Source organism: Gekko japonicus, unplaced genomic scaffold (assembly GCF_001447785.1).
Source record: "Gekko japonicus isolate JY-2015 unplaced genomic scaffold, Gekko_japonicus_V1.1 scaffold519, whole genome shotgun sequence".
NCBI lineage: Eukaryota > Metazoa > Chordata > Lepidosauria > Squamata > Gekkonidae > Gekko > Gekko japonicus.
Window position 1 is genome coordinate 451,898 of NW_015168666.1, and position 20,354 is coordinate 472,251.

Consider the following 20,354-nt stretch of genomic DNA (forward strand, 5'->3'; position numbering starts at 1 on the left):
ATTTGTTCCGATTTTCATTTTGTTTTTGAGCGAAAACAAGGTTAGAACATGTACTGAAACTGCAGAGACAAAAGAGTGGTGGTGTTCAGGGCTGTAAAATATCTGTTTTGTTTAAGAGATAATAATAATAATAATAATAATAATAATAATAATAATAATAATAATAATAATCCCTACCTGTGTATTACAGCTGATCGATAGTAAGCTGCCTGCCTATGTTATGAGATTTTGCCAGCAGCCAAGTAATGCAAGGAAGTTTGTAGATTCTGCTTGCCAGAGGAAAAGCTTACTTGCGTTTTTGCAACAACCTGCTATATATTTCTGGTAGACTAACCACAGGTTGTGACATCTTAATGAAGCCTCATTTTAGTTTTATGTTGTGTATTTTCGTTCAGTAATTCCATATTTCAGTTCTTTCTCAATTCCTGAGTTTCTGCCATACTGATCTGTTGTTCTGTAATTTTTCCATTAGCCCTTGTTTTTCATCATACCTCTGTGTGCCTCAGTGCTTTCATTGTACTCCCCTGGACAAGTACTGCAGGTGTGGGTTATCTGTCTAACTTCCTCCACAGTGAAGGCTATTGCAAAGAACTCATTTTTCTTCTCTACAATTGCCTTGTCTTTTTTCAGTAATCTTTGTACATGTGACCATCTAAGGGTCCAACTATTTCTAGCAAGCCTTGTACTTTAATTATAGCATCCTTGACTTTGCTTGTTAACCACATGGATGTCTTCTTGGAGTTTTCTGTACCTTTTCTAATTCCAAAGTATATCTTGACCTATTATTGTGGCTTAATTAACTTTTTAAGTGTTCTGATGGGAACATCTGCTTTCAGCTTCTGTTTAACTTATCCTTTCCCGTCATGTTTTAACAGATCTTCTCTTGAAATGTAGTGTGACACTGCTGGGCTTCTCTCTTCCTGCTATAAAACTGAACTTTGGAACCATGTGTCTCCAAAGCTGAGTACAAAGTCAGCGAGCGCCCACCCATCCCATTATCATCTTTAGGTCAAGTTCAACAGAAGGGTCCATATTTAACAATGCCTTTGGAAGGTGCCCTCTGAAGCAGTGGCAAACAAGTTACTATATGTTAGAACTAGGAAGAGGTCCTGCTGCCCCCCCCATCTTTGCACTACTAACCCATAGCTGAATGCAAGAGTAGCTGTTGTCTACTTCTCACTGATGTGGCCTTTGCGCAGTCATTCTCTCCAGCCTTACCTACCTTATAGGGTGGTTGTGAGGATAAAATGGAGGAAGGGAGAACTATATATGCTGCCTTTGGTTCTTTAGAAGAATGGTGGGATAAAAGTGATGGAGGGACCTTTTCTACCCCAAGCCATTCAAGTTCATGCACTAAGCATCACTGGTTGCTGAGAAGAAACAAGATGTCCTCCTCCATTCCCAATACTTGCTGGTGCTAAATGCACAAGCTACTGCTGCCTTTTCCACAGTAATAAACAGATTTAAAGGGGGATTAGATAGATTCATGGTGGATAAATCTATCAGTGGCTGCTAGCCATGGTGACTGGGGGGAACCTCCACATTCAGAGGTACTAAGCATCTGAATTCAAGAGCCAGGAGGCTACATCAGGGGAAGGCCTCAGCCCCTATGTCCTGTTGCTGGCCCTCCAGAGGAACTGGTTGGCCACTGCGTGATACAGGATGCTGGACTAGATGGACCACTGGTCTGATCCAGCAGGGCTCTTCTTATGTTCCTTGTTGAGAAGCTGGTAGTGGCAAGCTGGTATTGTGCTCAGAACTAGCAGGTAAAGAGGTAGGAGCTGTTGCAGAGTAGTGAGAGGAGTGGCAGTAGTCATGTGATTGTGGAACAAGTTTGTGGACTCATCTGCTAAATGCTGTATGTACTTAGTGAAGTTTTGGACAGCACAAAGACTGCATTAGCTGCATGCAGAAAAAGATGCATAACGTTTGTGCAGGGAAGTTGTTGCAATTTTTGTGTGTGTATAAGCACACCAGAAACTTTACCTCATACAAATTCAGTCTAAATAATTAAGAATATCCCTGAGCCTTAATTTAAAAGCTTGTTTAAAAAACTTTCTTCATAAGTACATATTGTATACTAGCAGTAAAGCCCGTTGTGGAAATAAATACAACGCCAGGATGAAATGGCTGGTTTGGAGGGTGGAGTCTATGGCATTCTACCTGTCTGAGGTCCCACCCCTCCGCAAACCCCACCCTCTCCAGGCTCCACCCCTCAAATCCCCAGGAATTTGCCAGCCTGGAGTTGGCAACCCCATCTCCTTCCCAGCTAACCATCAACCTACCATTATCTGCCCCTTTGACTTCAGCTGACTTCCGCCCTCCCTTCTGCAGAGCAATTGTAATTTTGAGTGGTCTCCAGCCCTCACCTGGAGATTGGCAACAATGGTTCCCCATGAGGGACTGAGTGGTTTGGAGGGTGGAGTCTATGGCATTGTACCTGTCTGAGGTCCCACCCCTCCTCAAACCTCACCCTCTTCAGGCTCCATCCCTCAAATCTCCAGGAATTTCCCATCGGGAGTTGGCAACCCTATCAGGATTGGCCCCAATATGTTTTCTCCCAAAGGCCAAAGTAGGTGACTGGACCAAACTAAGTTGCCTACCATCAGGCACTGAGGGGAAAGTAGGGTTGCCTGCTCTAAGGAGGGAAATACCTGGAGTTTTGGGGGGTGGATTCTGTAGTGGGCAGCATTGGGCGGGGTGGGGGGGCGGAAGGACTCAGCAGGTATAATGTCATAGGGTCTACCCTCCAAAGCAGCCATTTTCTCCAGGGGAAACTGATCTCTGTCATCTGGAAATCAATTGTAGCAGTGGGAGATCTCCAGGTCCCACCTGGAGTTTGGCAACCCTAGGGGAAAGTGTGCTGCCCAGCAGGGGGTTGAAGAGAATGGTTTGATGGGTGCTGGGCCAAGATTGGCAACAATAGTTCCCCAGGAGCAAATAGCTGGGTTGGAGGGTGGAGTCTATGGCACTGTAACCTGTCTGAGGTCCCCCTCTCCGGCCTCCACTCCTCAAATCTCCAGGATTTTCCATACCTAAAGCTGGCAACTTTATCTCCTCCCCTCTCAGTAGCCTCTTAGTTTGCCTTAAATTGGTTTAGTTTGCCTTAAATTGGTTTTGATGCCAGCAGAGTGAGAAAATGCCAGAGGTTGAAAGTGTGTGAATGGTCCATAATCCCCCAGGCAGCTTTTAAAACATGATCCTGGGACCTACACACCACCAGACATTCCAACTGCCTTGCGGGGGGGGGAGTATGAGGTGTGGAACGGAGTGAAGTCCAATCAGCTTCCATATGCAAAAGACCTTGAAGGTTCCATATGCAACTGACATTCCAACTGCCTTGCGGGGAGGGGGGTGAGTTTGAGTTGTGGAATGCAGTGAAGTCCAATCAGCTTCCATATGCAAAAGACCTTGGAACGCTGGGCGGGACTGCACAAAGCAGCCAGTCAACCCAGCCAGTGTCTTCTGAGTGGCAGTTTTTCCGGCCTAACACTAAAGGGGCCAAATTTAGAATGTTCATATAGAATGTTCTTACTCAATTATATATAAGGAGAGATAGCATTGAAGATGGACTCTGAAGGAGCACAGAATCTAGGAATTAGTCTACAGGGAAAGTGATCCAGGGTACTCTTTCTTTAGTACAGTTAAAATGTTAGCTTTTTAGTAACTATGTTTTCCACAAAGAAAAATATTTTATAACATTAATATTTTTGCTGGGCTAATGATGCATGTTTCAAAAACCAAACAGAAGTCTTTGTTCTGCAGTCTTCCACAAATTTTTACTTGCAAAGATTTTTTTTTTAGTAGTGTGACAGGAGCATGTAGAATGTTTACTAGTTCCAAAACCTGAACTTTAAGCATTGCTTCTTGGAGAGGTTAATGCCTTTGAAGCCACCAACTGAGCATGTGTATATTATTCTGTTAAGTGCAAATAAAAGCCACAAATAGATTACTAATAATTAACGTGTTTAGCTTTTTATTTGGGTAACTTATTTGGGTAACATAAATATATCTTTGTCCTTATTTATCAGGTAAAAATACCAATTGAGGCTGATAGCAGCAACTTCCTGTGATTGGTTTTAGATTCTTTTATATTGTGTTGTAAATTTTTACTTTGCTATTAAGTGTATTCAGTTAGAGATGCTGTGAGAGTACGCATTTCTCCAGAGACATAATGGAATGTGGATATATATAATCTTCAGTGTGAAAGGGTAATGCTGTAGATTCTTTCCTTTCAAATACTATGAAAAAAACTGAAATGGCACTCCCCAAACCTGGTGGAACTTGAGAAACATCCTGTCTCATAGGTTTTGCACAGCTGCTAATGTGTTTTGAGTCAGACACAGATAGGTCATACTCACTCCTTCTTTCCCAGTAAACATTGATCCTATTTCTGTTAATGAGTGTCATAATGGCAAAAATGCATATGCAACATATACTATATGATTTTTAAACATTCTGTTAAAAAAGTATTATACCGGAATGTAGACCACCGTTTTTAAGGGACATTAATATTTTGTGTTCCTTGATCTAATTGCATGTAAGTATTTTTTCTTTCAAATAAATAAAAGTGTTCCATCCTGTGGATGACTTGACAGAGAACATTGATGACTATGAGTGATAATTCTGTTTGTCTTTTACAATGTAATTAAAGTTAAAGAAGGATCTGAGATGGATTTAATAGTATTTTACAACTGCTTAAGGCAGATCATGGAATATGAAAATTAATTTTGGTGGCTGTAGGGTCAGCTAGTCTTCTGAAATAGTTAAATATCATTAGTTATATTCTGCCAAAGAAACAAATTGCCTGCTATATGAATTATCAGCCAAATGATATATGTATATCCATAGCAAGCTTTGCCATATGATAGAATAGTTGCTTTTTAATTCCAGTGCTGGCCATATTTTGTAACAGCCTTTGAAGTTTGTGATTTGGTTTGCTCTGTGCTGAGTCCTGGCAACTGCTTGATCACATCATTTGGGGTCTACATTTCAGTTTTGTAGAAATGTCTGGTTTTGATTTTTTCTAGGAATTGTGTTTTGGGACTGTGTACTAAATTTTAGCTTTTCTGTTTTAATGTACATTTATTGGGCATATTCCAAACGGAAGTCTCAAAGGTTAGTTTTCTAATTACATATCAGACGTTTCCACAGAGTTCCAGTATTCAGCTAGTCTTTGAAACATGTAAGAAGGAAGATTCAACAAATTTATGTTTGTAAAAATATATGGAGATAAAGATCACACTGTACTTTGTAGCATAAGCCTTCGCTCTAGACACCTTTTATTGAAATATTTTATTTCAGTGGTGGACACATGAAGAAAACAATCATTTTTAACAAACAAAATTGTTAGCCACACAGCATTTGAGAATTTTGAAGTTGCTATTGTAAGCAGGGAAAAATTCTAACTGTGACAGACAGATTGCATAAATAAATGTTTTTTTTTAATTTTCTTACGGTAAAATTCTTTTTTAAAATTTCCATTGAAGAGCCTTAAAAGTTGGCATGAGAAAAACAAGTCACATTCAAACAGACTTGTTTTACAGTTTGATAACAAATCCCCTTAGATCTAGACTAGATGATAGATTCGTTGCATAATTAGAGCAAATCTAGTAATAAATGATTTGGACATATTTGGAAATGTTATCTTAGAACTTAGAACTTAAGTGCGACTAGCTGTTGAATCCTGTCTAGTGTTTCTCATATCGACCAAAGGTTTGAGATGAGTAAATGATAACAAGCTTAGTGTTTGGGAGTAGTTAGTTTGTCTGTACTTAGGATTTCTGCTTATGTTACATGCCCTTTGGGGAGAAAGTCCCAGTTGTCTTATGAATAATTTGACATCAGAGGTAGGCAACGTAGTCACTTAATTCTAAAGTCTGTAGGAATGTCAGAGAGTCTCTCACTGGATATTGAGGTTTTGCACAGGGTCTTTTGAATTCTTGTGTGTACATAGTTCATACAATAAAACCTTGTTGCATTTGCTCAAATTCAGCAAGTGATTTTGAATATCCTTTGCATGAAGGAAGTTTCAGTGATAAAGGTATCTTTTAAACAGTTAATACTTATGTGCATTAGTGTTATATATATGAAAGCGAAGGGAATGATAAAATGTTTGAATCAACTGCCTAAGTTTAAACAACAGTACAAACCATTCAGAGACCTTATTAATGTTTGCTTACAACAGCTGTGTCTTAGTACAACTGATTAGACTCCTTAGTACAGACTGTGTGGTCAGTGCCTTTTTAGAGATTATTTTTATTTCTCTTGCACCTTATGTTTAGTTGAATGGAGAATGCCTGCAGAAATGGCTGAAGCTAAGAGAAATTGCATCAGTTTGCAGAATTTATTTGTCAACTGAGAACAGAGAAGGGACTGGTCAAATTGTAATGTGTTTGTTATGTTTAATAGTTACAACTTGAGCTTGGCATGCTAGAAGTAAAGGTATAGAAATCAGAACTATGAACACTAGCCTTTCAACTCTTTTAAGCAGCTGATTTGATGTGATTAACAAAAGGAGACTTGGCCAGTAAAGCAATCAATGAATATACAAGCATATAAACAAAATATGCAAATAAGTATAATTATGTGATGCAGTAATCATAGTTCATAATTTATTCATAGAATCATAGAGTAGGAAGGGATCTTCAGGGTCATCTAGTCCAACCCCCTGCACAATGCAGAAAATTCACAAATGTCCCCTTCCACATGCGCAGTGCCGCTGTTCCATGCCCAGAAGATGCCAAAAAGCCCCAGGATTGCTTCCTGACTAGAGATGTGAAGGCCTGGAAAAATTTGGGGGGAAACTTTTTTTTCCTGAAGCCTTTTTGTTTTTTCCCGAAAAATTGGAAAAATTGAAAAAAAAATTGATTATGGAAAAAAAAGAAAATAATTGATTATGATTATGGATTATGAATAAAATATTTTAAGACAAGGTGTCCAAATATTTTCCAAATCATATATATGGTATCAGATTGATCTAATTTCTGTGCACTGAGGACAAGCAAGTCCTAGGTTATAAACTGAACTCTCCAATGCAAGAACAAGATGCATTTCTTCCTTTAAGGAGGTGCGATTGTCAGAAGAAAATAAAAAAGTTTCAGTTTTGTTTTTGCATGTGGGTGGGTATTCTGTTTGTAATAATTGTTTGGATACACAATATTTTTAATATGCTAGTTGTGATAATTTCATGCCAAGTAAAAATGTTCATAGTCATATTTTATGTTCCTAAAGTAACAGAATGACTTTCAATCTAGAAAAGACAAAATAAATTCTAATGTAGCATTTTTTTCAATTTTCCCTAAAATTTCCGTGTTTTTCACACACACAAAAACAACCCGGGTTTTTTCCCGAGCTTCAAAATTTCCGGAAATTTTACATCTCTATTCCTGACCCCAAAGTGGCAATCAGCATTTCCCTTGGTGTGTAAAAAGGGGCCACAAGAACTAAGCACTGAGGCAACCCTTCCTGCCCTCCCTCTTATGATCTGCCTAAGTTCACAGAATTCGCATTGCTGTCAGATGGCCATCTCGCCTCTGTTAGAAAATCTCCAAAGAAGGAGAGCCCACCACTTCCCAAGGAAGCCTGTTCCACTGAGGAACCACTCTAACTGTCAGGAAGTTCTTCCTAATGTTTAGCTGAAAACTCTTCTGATTTAATTTCAATCTGTTGGTTCTGGTCCAACCTTCTTGGGCAACAGAAAACAACTTGGCACCATCCTCTAGCTGAAAGCCCTTCAAGTACTTGAAGATGGTTATCATATCAGCTCTCAGTCGTCTCCTCTCCAGGCTAAACATACCCAGCTCCTTCAACCTTTCCTCACAGGAAACAAAAAAGTGTTCCAGTTTTCACAACTAAATTTGGAGATTGTTTCAGTTACGAGATCACATTTGAACATTGGTGCTTGCTGTGTTTCCAGTGCATATTTATTGCTCCTTAGAATGCAAGTTCATTTTTCGTCTTCTTTGATGCCATAGAGAATAAATAGCTTGCTGCTTGTATACAAGAATATTTACTGTAAGTTGCATGAAAATTGTGCCTATTATATAGAGTATGATTCTTAAAATGATGATGAAATAGTCATCTTTACACATATGGACTGACTTGTAATCTACAACTTATTTCTTTTTCAGAAGCGGAAACATTATCTAGTTTATGTCCTCTAACATACCTTCAGTCACTTATCTAATTAACGGGGTGGCAGTATTGCTCCAGGCAAACTGACAAGTCCCAGTTTTCACTTTTGACTTTAAAGCTACTAGCTTTCTAAATTAGAGGACAGCGAAATGTACAGCCCTTTTTTGTGGAAAGGTAGTTATGAAGTTTCACTTTTCATGACTGTAGCTGTTAAGTGTGGAAGAAAGACCATGCAAGCCTAGTGCAGCATTCGTTGGAGGCAGGAGAGATCAGCCTCCTTCAGTGGTTTGCTTCCTTGCTATTGGAAACTTGTTACCTGTGTTCTGGGAGTGTGGGAGTGATAAGTAGGTAAAGTAGCATTGTATGAGCATGTTTCTATGTTGTACAACACCTAAAATCAGCAGATGTGACAGTATTGTGAACTAATTTCCCACTTTTTCTATGCAGGCAGAGGGAGAAGATAGCCTTAAAAAGATGCAGTTGATGGAACTTGCAATTCTCAACGGCACGTACAGAGACGCCAATATCAAATCACGTAAGTATTACAGAGCTATGATGCCTTACATAGAAGGATGCGTATAAATCACCTTTGTTCACATAGACCAAGTAAAGTAGATAGAGCATGTGTTCTTACTGAGCTCTGTTTTGGCAATCCCTTAAATGATCCTAATGAACAAAGACTCATTCTTGCTGGTATAATCTTAATATTTACAACCAGATGAAGGTCTCATTTTTAGAATAACAACTTTTGAGATTAGTTTTACAGTTATACTAAAAATTACTAATTAGAAACACACATAGATAGATAATTATGAAATTATTGCAAGGTGAACGATCTCCAGTTTAAAAGGTTAATCATTCATATTTGGACAACCTTTCTGCTGTATTTGTTGGAAGGAGAAAAATCAATACCTTAATAATAACAACAATTTAAATAGTTTTATTTAACTAAAACAATACCATTATAGCATATGTATTCTTGTATTTACTTAAACATTCATGTTTGTTAACTGATGTGGTTAAACAAAATATCTTTAATAAAAAAACAACAACCCTAGACTATCAGCCCGGTCCACACATTAAAAACTTAAAATACTGTCCTCTATAGCTCAGTCATCTTCATCTTCTTGTTTGTACATAATCTGGAAAAGAAAAACAAGCTTTCCTGCTTTATCAGGTCCCAAACCATTTCTCAATTTAGAATGAATGAGTCCAAAGGAAGAGAATATTGTTTCCATGCCAGCAGAAGAAGTTAATGCTGTTAAAAGTGAAACCATTATTTCAACAGTCTCTAAATCCAAGTGCTTAAGTGACTTCCACCAGTTCACTGGTATGACTTTCTTTAGAACATCATCAGCAAATATATTTCTTGAATGGTTCCCCCTTAGCTCTGAAGTTTATTATATTGACATTACAGATAGATGATTGCTGGATACCATGTCATAGCTAAGTCCTCTTCATCAGCACTTAAGGTTTGACCCTTGTATTGACAATATTTGTGAGAAAATTAGCTGGAGACAGTGCTTGCCCCATTTATATTTTTAATGCTTGTAATTTAATTCTGTCAATGTGTAGTTCTGTTTTTAACTGCTCACTCAATTCCTTCAAATTTCAATAGCATCAGCAATAAAACAGCTATTTTTCTGTATTTTGTTTAAAGCTTCCAAAATGGGTTTCAGGATGCTTAGCATATGTTCAACATTTCTCTTAAACCCAATTTTAAGGATTTTGGCCATGACTGTCACCAGATTAGACCAGTTCTTGATATACTGTTCAAAACAGTCCTCAACAGAGTTCCATCTAACATCTTGTGGAAGCGTTAGCTTGGTTCCACCCATTCTTTTCAGAGCTGCTGCAGCAAAATGATTGTTGCAGAAGTATTTAGCAGTTTCAATGACATTTCTCTTTATTTCTGGAACACTAAAGTCTTTGGCTAGGAGGTGCAGCAAATGAGCACTGCAACCATATGTTATTAGCTTTGTATTCCCTTCCTCCTTTTCTAAATTTGTTCTCATCTTGGATACATTTGCAGCATTGTCTGTGACCAAACCTCATATTAGACATTTGATTTTTTGTTTGCGTTATTATAGCTTTTGCTGCCGCTTCTTGTAAGTATTCTGCTTTGTGTGCATTTCTTGATGTATCAATTGTTTCTGAAAGGAAGACATTCTCTTCTTCTGTTGTTATACAAGCACATGCAAAAGGATCATTGTAGACATTACTCCACCTATCAAGACTTAGGTTAACAATTTTACCCTCTAGAGCTGTTGCACATTACTTTATTTCTGTCATACACTTTATCCAGCAGTTTCCCTGCAACATGTGCTCTCCTGGGAGGACTGTATCCTAGTCTCACTAACTAAACCACATTAATGAAGTGTGGGTTTCCAATCAGATGGAAAGAAGAGTTGCTCGCATAAACAAACTGGGCAATCCCCCCCCCCCAATCAATGAACTCTTTTTCTAATCTGCTGTTTTTTTATCATAAAGTTCTATCTGTGATGGTTTCTGGATGGTTGGCTTTTTTCTTTGTTTTGGGTGATATACTGTGGATGTGTGATGTGTATGATGTGACTGAAACACTATCTTGGACAGATAACTCTGAAACTGTAGAACAGGAGGATGGTGATCTCGAAAGTGGATAGTTTCCAGAATCTTTTATGTTGATGATGGATTCTCCTAAACAAAAAAAGGCAATGGTGTTATTATCTATACCATTTTGACTTATTTAGTATTACTCACTGTATTCACTGGCACTCAGTACTGCCCAAAAAAGGAATATTTGCTTGTTTCAGCTCTTTATTTCTTCATAACAACTGTTATCAAAATGACAGTAACAAGCAGTAATAATAATAACAAATATAATTTTGCTCAAACATGACAGTTCCTCAAGGCAGTCTTTAAGAAATATGATGAAATCAAAACGTTTACCATCCTGAAGATCCTGCCTGTTCCAACGTATTCTTTTTGTTGTCTTCATCACAGCACTTCTTATGATGTTGTTTCATTCGGGCCACCAGGTCTTGCATTTCTTTGTTGCAGTGTTTGCATTTTGCACGCATAGGTAGAGGAACTTCATTAAAATATTCCCAAACTAGGTCTTTCTTACAGCCTGCTGCCATTATAGGCGTTCTCCTCCAGGGAAAGAATAATATGATAAACCTCAGCCTAGACACACAAAGATCCAACGACTTTTGGAGTATTCTGCTCCAAAGGTTTCACTTTCATTTTTACTGCTTGCCCCTCCCTCATCACACAGCTTCTTGTGCAGATCTATTCCACTCCCAACAATTTTCTGTTCATAGAATTTTTTGAAACTTAGCACTTAAGAGGTTCTGTGTACATAGATTTGCAAAGGAACAATGGGATTAAGGTCTTTTTCTCAACTCTCTATGTTCATTTTATAACATTTTTGCTGTGAAGAAGACAGATGTGATCTCTGCAGACACAGATTCACTTTCATTTTTCTGTAAAACCAAGCATCTGTGATAATACCTTCTAGACAGAAAAACTGCCCAGTCATCTTACAGAAACCTCTGGCCCTCCTCCATGTCTGGGGAGCTCTGGACTCTGCCTTGCCTTTGGCCCCATCAGAAGCATTTTTAATAGCCTTCATTTGGCACCCAGTTTTAACCCGATGTCTTTTAAAACGTTCTGTAATTGTTTGTGTAATTTTTACCAAGTGTAAATTTTTACCAGTGTAGTTTTTACTGGGGGGGGGGTGTCTACAGAGCAAATCACTGCTCAGCAATGGGTAAGGTCTGGGCTGATCTGGTGGGGCCTTAATTTTATTTTAGGGGGGGGGATGTTGTGTGATCTAGTGTGCTGTTCTCAGTTTAGGATGCATTCCTGTGCAAAAGAAAATGTAGAACTGATATCAGATTTTAATAATTTACTCAGGAGTATGTGGAATCACAGCACAGACAGGATTAGCACAGGATTACGGATCAATTGCTTTTTAAAGGGTTTCAATGGTTGCAAATCTTGAGGGGTGAGGTAGATTAGAGAATGCGACATTACCAAGTGGTGGCATGCCCTTTGATACCAGGAAGCTGAACCCCAAAGCGTGGAGTTAGATCAAGCGTGGAGTGAGGGGCCCCTTAAGTGTTTACAGAAGAACCCATCTTAGGGCATTTATTTGGGGGAAACACAGCCCTATTGTAGAATCCAAAAACATAACACATTTCCCCATGGGGCATTAACCTGGGAGGGGACAGATAGGAATTGGGTATCAATGAAGGCGGTCTGATGTTCATTTAAGGGGGGGGGATGTGTATCATTTGAGGGGAGCAGGAGAGGAGCTTATAAACAGTTAAATTTTCTGTGGCATTAGATCCCTAGTTTTGAACCCTGATGTTCAGGATTCACACTGACAGAAGACAGTGCTGTGGAGTAGGGTGTGCGCAACTTGATTTGCAGAGGTTCTGGTGCAAATCTTCCTCCAACTGACCATCTAATTAAGGAAGAAAAAGAAACCTCTGGAAGAGCATGACGTTGTGAATGGATTAATGGAATTTGTTTACCAAAAAATTCAAACATTGCATAAATACACAGCCTCATGTTACATAATTTAAAAACTAATCCTTATTTCATGATGAATAACCTTTGGACTATAATGTATCTTAAATAGAAAACTATCTTTGGATAGATTTTTCCTCAAAAAACATTTTATTTAAAAATCCAATTTAAAATTTTAAAATCCAATTTTTATCCACCCTGATGTACATGGGTGTTCTTTAACATCATAGCATCGTACCATGTGTGTTGCTGTGGTGTCCTGCACCACAGGTGCAGGTATTTTTCCTTGATTCTAATTAGAGGTCCTTAAAAAACATTAACTCTTGCCACGTAAGAACTACTTTTCCATTAGTCACTTCTTCATTACTTCAGGTAACTCATCTGGGCAGTTTCACTGCAGGTCTTAATCATAAAATTGGGAATATATAAGGGAGATTTGAAGGGGCGCATCCATAAGATTGTCCCCTTGCACACATGATTTTGTCATCAAAGAGTTCTCCTAACTGTATGGGGCACCTCACATAGCAAGGATGCTATTTAAATGGCCCTTTAAAATGTCCTGAAACAGGGTATTCAGCCAGGTCAATAGGTGAAATAAGAGAATTAATATCTTGCCTGTGAAGCTAGCAGAGACACAGCATTCAGTCACTGATTAATGCTTACTAGTTAAGTATTTTAAGAGGTCTGATGTGGATGGCCTAGGCTCACCTGATTTCATCAGATCATGGAAGCTAAGGAAAGTTTGCTCTGGTTAGTTCTTGGATGGGAGACCACCAGGGTTGCTGTGCAGAGGCAGGCAATGGTAAACCACCTCTGAAAATCTCTTGTCTTGAAAACCCTATAGGGTCACCATAAGTTGGCTTGTGATTTGATGCTACTTTACATATATACACAAGCATTTTTACAACATTTGAGTCCAGTGGCACGTTTAAAACCAACAAAGTTGGACTCACACTTTGTTCTGTCGCACGGCTACCCACCTGGATCTACAAGCATTTTGTGTTTACATTGGAAGACTAGATTGAGTCACAGTATTAGGTTGTAAATCAGTGGCCTAGACAGCTAACCCTGTGAGGGTTTCCACTAACACCCCCCCCCCCATACACAAATGCCCAGCATTTTAATATGTTATCCAGCAAGCTGGCTTTTTATTTCAGAGAAAGTTAAAAGCGTGACCATATAGACTGATGTTTTTAAAAAGTTCAAAGACCTAAAAGGCTTCCACAAGAATTCTGTGTTCATTCATTCAGTGCTTGAATGTAGCTATATCCTCTTAATTTTGGTTAAATTCCACCCTTTGAACACAAGGTTAGAGAAGAGGAGGGGAAGCTCATTCCAGTCACAAAAGTTTTTTTATTATTAGTTTAAGCTGGGTTGCTAAAAGGTAGGATGCCAGTGACCTGGTGATATATGGGTCCTTATCTTGTAAAATAAAATAAAAGCTCTGATTAGATATGTATCTGATGGCCAAGATGTTAGTGCCATGGTCCGATCACTGTGCCCTGAAGGTCCGGCTGGGTGTCTCTGCCCCCCTGTCTAAGCGGTGAGCGGATTTACGCTTGCCCATGGAGACTAATGGACCTAGTTGGGTTCCAGAATGCTCTGTGGGAACTGATGCCCTCCAGCAATTCCTCAGATGAACTGATAGAGGACTGGAATTCCTGTACTTGCATATTGCTGTTGTGATGGGGTTTTTTTACCAACTTTAATACAGAGAGTGAAGGACTGAAATGTTTTTAGCCTTTGATCAGGAGTTCCTCGTATGTTGAGGACTGAAACATTTGTGGCCTTTGATTAGGAGTGACAGGTGCCTTGGAAACTCCTGATTAGGGGTGTGGAGGTTTTTTTAATGTGGTATTTTTCGGCTCAGCTCTGTTGGACCTTGAAAAATTTCGATATTTCCGGAAAATCCCAGATCTGAATACCAGTACGGTATTTGGATCTGGGATTTTTTATATATATATCCTGATATATTTTTTTCAGGTTCAATAGATCCAAGAAGAAAAATACCAGATTTTTTAAAAAGTCAGCCCAGTCCTGGGACTGGCTTGGCTTCTTCTGCAGCCTGGTTTAAACCGTGCTGCAGGAGAAGCCATCTCCAGGATCTCTCCCCCCAAGGCATGCAGATCCTGGCTGGGACAGCTTCTCCTGCAGCTCAGTTATCTGACTCAGTGTGAAGCAAAGCAACCCATGTTCACTGAGGGTTAACATGAATAACAGTGGCTTTGCTCCAGTTTGTGGGTGTTTGGAATTAACCTTTCTCCTAGATTACTGTCCTTATCTGCTTTAAGGCCTGGTGTTGGAATGTGGTAATTGGTTAAGTAGAAAAAAATAAACTGTACTCCGCTCAGTAGATGGAAGGAGGGAAGCCAATGGCAGATTCTGCAACTTTGAAAGGTGCCTCTGTGAGTTTGAATGGTGCAGCAGTTACTGCCAGGTACTAATGTGTACAGACGAAAGTTAGCTTTTGTTATGTTTTCTGCTCTTCAGCTCTAGAGACTGTGTTGCCTTAGTGGCATTGACTGTGTTTGATAAACCTGGGCCCCGGTCACACGAGTGGATTTGGGCCGGGAGAGGGACGGTTCGGGGGCGGAGCAAACGGGCGCGATCCCACAGCAACATATGGGAATCGTTGCCTGTCCGTCCCCGATCCGTCCCTCCTGCCCAAAAACCCGCACCAAAAAAGAACCACCTACGGAGAAGAGCGCCTCAAGCTTGGCTGTGGGATCGCCGGCGCGTCCTTGCGCCGGCGCATCCCCGGCTCCTGGCCAAACTGCGCATGTGTGAGCATGCGCAGTTCACCAGCCTCCCCTTCCCACCGTTGCTTTCTCCCCGGCATCTGATCATGCCGGGGAGCAATGGCGCCGCGGCTCAGGGGATCCATGGGATCCCGCCGCGGCGTCTATAATTCTGTGCGGCTTTTAAAAGCCACGCTTTGGGCGCTTTTTTCCCTGCCGTGTGGCAGGGACCTTATATATCTTTTTAAATGAGGTGATTTTCTTGTGTACATCTTTCCTCATAGAGCCACAAGTTAGAGCACTGCTTAACAGTCTGGGAGGTAGTGGGTCAGAAGGACCCAGGTTTGGGTTTCTTGACACTCAGGATTTGCTTGCCTCAGGGAAATACTGTGGCTGGGATGGCTTCTCCTCCAGCACGGTTTAAACCCCACTGCAGAAGAAGCCAGACCCAGGATCTGCTTGCCTCAGCGAGATCGCTTCCTGAGGCATACAGATCCTGCTGGGACAGCTTCTCCTGTAGCCCAGGGTAGCCCGGGCTGCCCCAAGCCAAGCCAGTGGGAACAGTCTGCTCCCCCCAGCGCAACTGATCTTGATCCTTGGGCTGTCTTCTGCAGTTCCTTTAAACTTTAAAGGGACTGCAGTAGAAGTGCAACAAACAGCTGAGAGGCTCTCAGTAATTCTCGGATTTTTCCCCCCAGTTTTCCCGAGAAAACCCAGATAGATTTGGGAAACCAAAATATATCTGAAAAATACTGATCATGCACACCCCTGCTCTCAGTGTATGTATTTATGTAGTTCTGTTGAAAGGATGTGGAAGAGAAATTTTAGCTATTTGGTTTGTGCTGCATTTATTGATGAAATTTATATAATAAACTTAAACTATGACTAAATAGAAGAGGAACAAAGGCAAGACTCTTAAGGACACACTTATTCGGGAGTAAAGACTAATAACATGCCTTCTGAGTAGACATATATAATTTCACAGTTTTAAGTCTTGAAAGTTAATAAATATTCTCATAGCCTTTACATTTCATTAATTTTTAATGATTCTGTGTTGTGTCTTAAATATAGAGCTGCCTGGATTTTAGGCATGTTCCTGTTGCTTGTCGTGGTCATTTACTTAGTCTGGACTGTAAGTTGGCTTTCACTTAGAAAACAGTCAGTGCTTATAGTTAGATCTTAGGAAAAATGTGTACATATCCTCCCTAAATTAAAACAAACAAGCTTATTCTCATTTTATATTCCAGCCAATGAGGGGTAGAAGATGATGCCTGAATTGTGTATGTTCCGTTATTGGGCCAGAACCTGGAAGGAAATGGATCTGCAGATTTTACCTCCTTAATTTGTACTTGCCAAAGGTCTTCCGAAGGGGCAGGGGTTGTGTCGTCTCTGACGCTTTGAGTTTCAGCTGCTCCCTGCAATTTACGGGAGAAGGGTGTACTCTTCCTTCCCAGTTCTAGAAGGGAGGCTTTGTTCCTATTGCTCTTTCTTTGGAGTCTCTGAGACCTGTACAGTCAGGTGGCCAGGAGTTTGTCAGGCCTTGTCAGAAGAGGAGGAGATTGGATTTATAGCCCGTCCTTCACTGCCTGAAGGAGTCTCAGAGTGGCTTACAACCTCCTTCCCCTCCCTACAACAGATACCCTATGAAGTAGGTGGGGCTGGGAGAGCTCTCTCGAGAACTGCCCTGGAGAGAACAGCTCAGAAAGAACTTATGACTGACTCAAGGTCACACCAGCAGTTGCATGTGAAGGAGTGGGGAATCAAACCCGGATCTCCTAACCACTACACCAAATTACACCAGTGTAGTGTAGTAGTTAAGAGCGGTGGACTGTAACCTGGAGAACCGGGTTTGATTCCCCACTTCTCCACATGAAGCCAACTGGGTGACCTTGGGTCAGTCACAGTTCTCTCAGAGCCATACCTCTCTCTCAGCCCCACCTATCTCACAGTGTGTCTGTTGTGAGGAGAGGAAGGGCAGGCGATTGTAAGCCGCTCTGAGACTTCTTCAGGTAATGAAGAGCAAGGTATAAAAACCAACTCTTCTTCTTCTTAAAATTTAAATTTACTGGGACTAGCTTACTCTATTTTTTATCTTCTCCCCAAAGTCCAAAACACTTCTGAAATTCTGAGAGGTAACTTTTTCCTGCTTCTGGAATTCTGGTAGGGGTTGGGTTATTTTGGATACCCCTGAGGTGACCCACAGTGCTTAATTTTGGGGATTAAATATTTGCTAGGGTATATCGAAATGCTCACCCCTAGAATTAAGTCTGCTTATTATTTCACATCAGAATAATTTTTGTACAACATAAGAATGGGTCTGTGTGAAATTCTTGTTACTATTTTTTATATGTTAACTGTACGCTATTCGATATGGTAGCAGAATTTGCTTTGTTGCTTTGTGTATTGGCTCCAGTATTCAATTAAATTGATATTTTTAAAGCAATAATTAAATTATGAGAAATTGGGGAGGAGTTGAGTTAGGGTTAGCTTTTTGTGTTGTGATGATGACAACCAAGGTTACTCATATTTATTTACATATTATAACATGGAATCATAGAGTTGGAAGGGGCCATAAAGGCCATCTAGGCAAACACACACACCCGTTCAATGCAGTATCAGCCTAGAGCATCCCTGAGAAGTGTTCGTCCAGCTGCTGCTTGAAGACTGCCAGTGAAGGGGACCTCACAGCCTCCCTAGACAGGTGATTTGACTGCTGAACTACTCTTACTGTAAACATTTTTTCCTACTATCCAGCCAGTACCTTTCCACCCATAATTTAAACTCATTATTGCAAGATGAGGAAAATCTGTGCGATATGGTGATTCCTTGTTTTAAATTATATCAGAAGGACAGGTGGGGAAGGGTTGGAGGTGGGGTGGCTCTGTGTGTCAGAGAGCCTGCAGGGCTCTACTGGTAGCAGGAGCTCCTTTGCACATTAGGTCACACACCCCTAGTGTAGCCAATCCTCCAAGAGCTTACAGAGCTCTTCTTACTGGGGCTACTGTAAGCTCTTGGAGGACTGGCTACACTAGGGGTGTGTGGCCTAATATGCAAAGGAGCTCCTGCTACCAGTAGAGCCCTGCAGAGAGGGTATACAGTACCATAAGATTGAGAACGTAAGACAATTGGATTCACTTCTGGAAATGCTATAGGTCAAAATAATGGGCCCAAAAGGAAGCTTAACACTGGGAGTTTGTTATCGCCCACCAGATCAACAGATAGAGGAGGATTATAAAATGAAGAATGAATTAAAGATAGTGACTAGGCAAAATAACTGCTGTAATAGGTTATTTTAACTAACCACACATTGATTGGGTCAATATGTGTTCAAATCGGGAAAAAGAGATTGAGTTTCTAGACACTCTCAGTGACTGTGCTATGGAGCAGATGGTCATAGAACCTACCAGGGGAGAGGCGATCCTGGATTTGGTCCTAAGTAACACCCAAGACCTGGGGAGAGATGTAAAAGTGATTGCACCGCTTGGGAACAGTGACCGTAATGTTATTGACTTCAACATTTGTATAAATAGGGAGTTGTCCCAAAAGACCAACACAAACACTTTAAACTTTAAAAGGGATAACTTCTCTGAAATGAGGGGACATGTGAAGAGGAAACTGAAAGGAAAAGGAAAAGGATCAAAACCACTGGGGAAGCTTGGAGACTATTTAAAACTACAATCCTAGAAGCTCAGATAAAATATATACCACAGGTTAAGGAAAGGCACAAATAGGTATAGAAAAAGGCCTGCATGGTTAATAAACAAAAGTAATGGAAGCTGTAAAAGGTAAGAAGGATTCCTTTAAGCGGTGGAAAGCTAGTCTCAGTGAGGCTGATAAGAACATAGGCTGTGACAAATAAAATGCAAGTCTGTGATCAGGCAGGCAGAAAGGGAATATGATCATATTGCAAAAAACATAAATACATTAGTTGCAGGAAACCAGCCAGGGAGGCAGTGGGGCCCTTGGATGACCAAAGGGATAAAAGGAGTACTGAAGGATGATAGGGAAATGGCTGAGAAGCTGAATGCATTTTTTGCCTCTGTCTTCACTGTGGAACATGAGAAGTGCTTGCCCACTCCAGGACCACTGATTTCGGGAGGGGTGTTGAAAGACCTGAGTCAGATTGATGTGACAAGAAACTGATAAATCACCAGACCCGGATGGCATACATCCGAGAGTTCTGAAAAAACTCAAATGTAAACTTGTGGATCTGCTGACAAAAATATGTAATCTTTCATTAAAATATCTGCCTCCATTCCTGAGGACTGGAAGGTAGCTAATGTCACTCCCATTTTTTACAAGGGTTCCAGAGGAGATCTGGGAAATTACAGGCCAGTCAGTCTGACGTCAATACTGGGTAAGTTGGTAGAAACTGTTATTAAGGAGAGAATTAGTAGGCACATTGATGAACAAAACGTATTGAGGCAGACTCAGCATGGGTTCTGTAAGGGAAGATCTTGTCTCACTAACCTGTTGGTGTTCTTTGAGGGGGTGAACAAACATGTGGACAAGGGGGACTCAATAGATGTTGTTTACCTTGACTTCCAGAAAGCTTTTGATAAAGTTCCTCATCAAAGGCTCCTAAATAAGCTCAATAGTCATGGGATGGAGCTTCCGGTGGATGGCGACGCGCTTGCAGACACATCTCTCGGACCTCCCGGGGATGAGGTCTGCCTCCGGCTGAAGGAAGGGGCACGCAGGCTCGTAACCCCCCCCAGGGACCCGGTGGAGGGGCCCTGGCCAGGGAGCTTTGAAGGGGTAGCCTCTTCGATGGCGGAATGCCAGAGAATTGAGGCGCCCCTTCGCTCCGGTGGTCCCTTGAGCCGAGAGACCGAATGGTACTAGCAACGCTTACTGGAATCAAGTGCAGGAGATCGAGCAAAAACAAATGCTGCAGAAAAAGGGGTCGCATGACCAACTATGAACGTGAGTCAACTTAAAGGCGATTTTTAAAAAGAAAAG

General features: G+C 40.7%; 1 protein-coding gene across 7 annotated transcripts in view; it reads left to right on the forward strand.

The window, feature by feature from the left end:
- Nucleotides 1–20,354, forward strand: part of QKI (QKI, KH domain containing, RNA binding) — a 205,098-nt gene that overhangs the window by 161,927 nt on the left and 22,817 nt on the right. For all 7 annotated transcript variants that reach the window (XM_015415305.1, XM_015415306.1, XM_015415301.1 and 4 more), the window contains exon 5: nt 8,584–8,671. In XM_015415305.1, the coding sequence (XP_015270791.1) occupies nt 8,584–8,671 (88 nt within the window). The remainder of the gene's footprint in view (nt 1–8,583; nt 8,672–20,354) is intronic.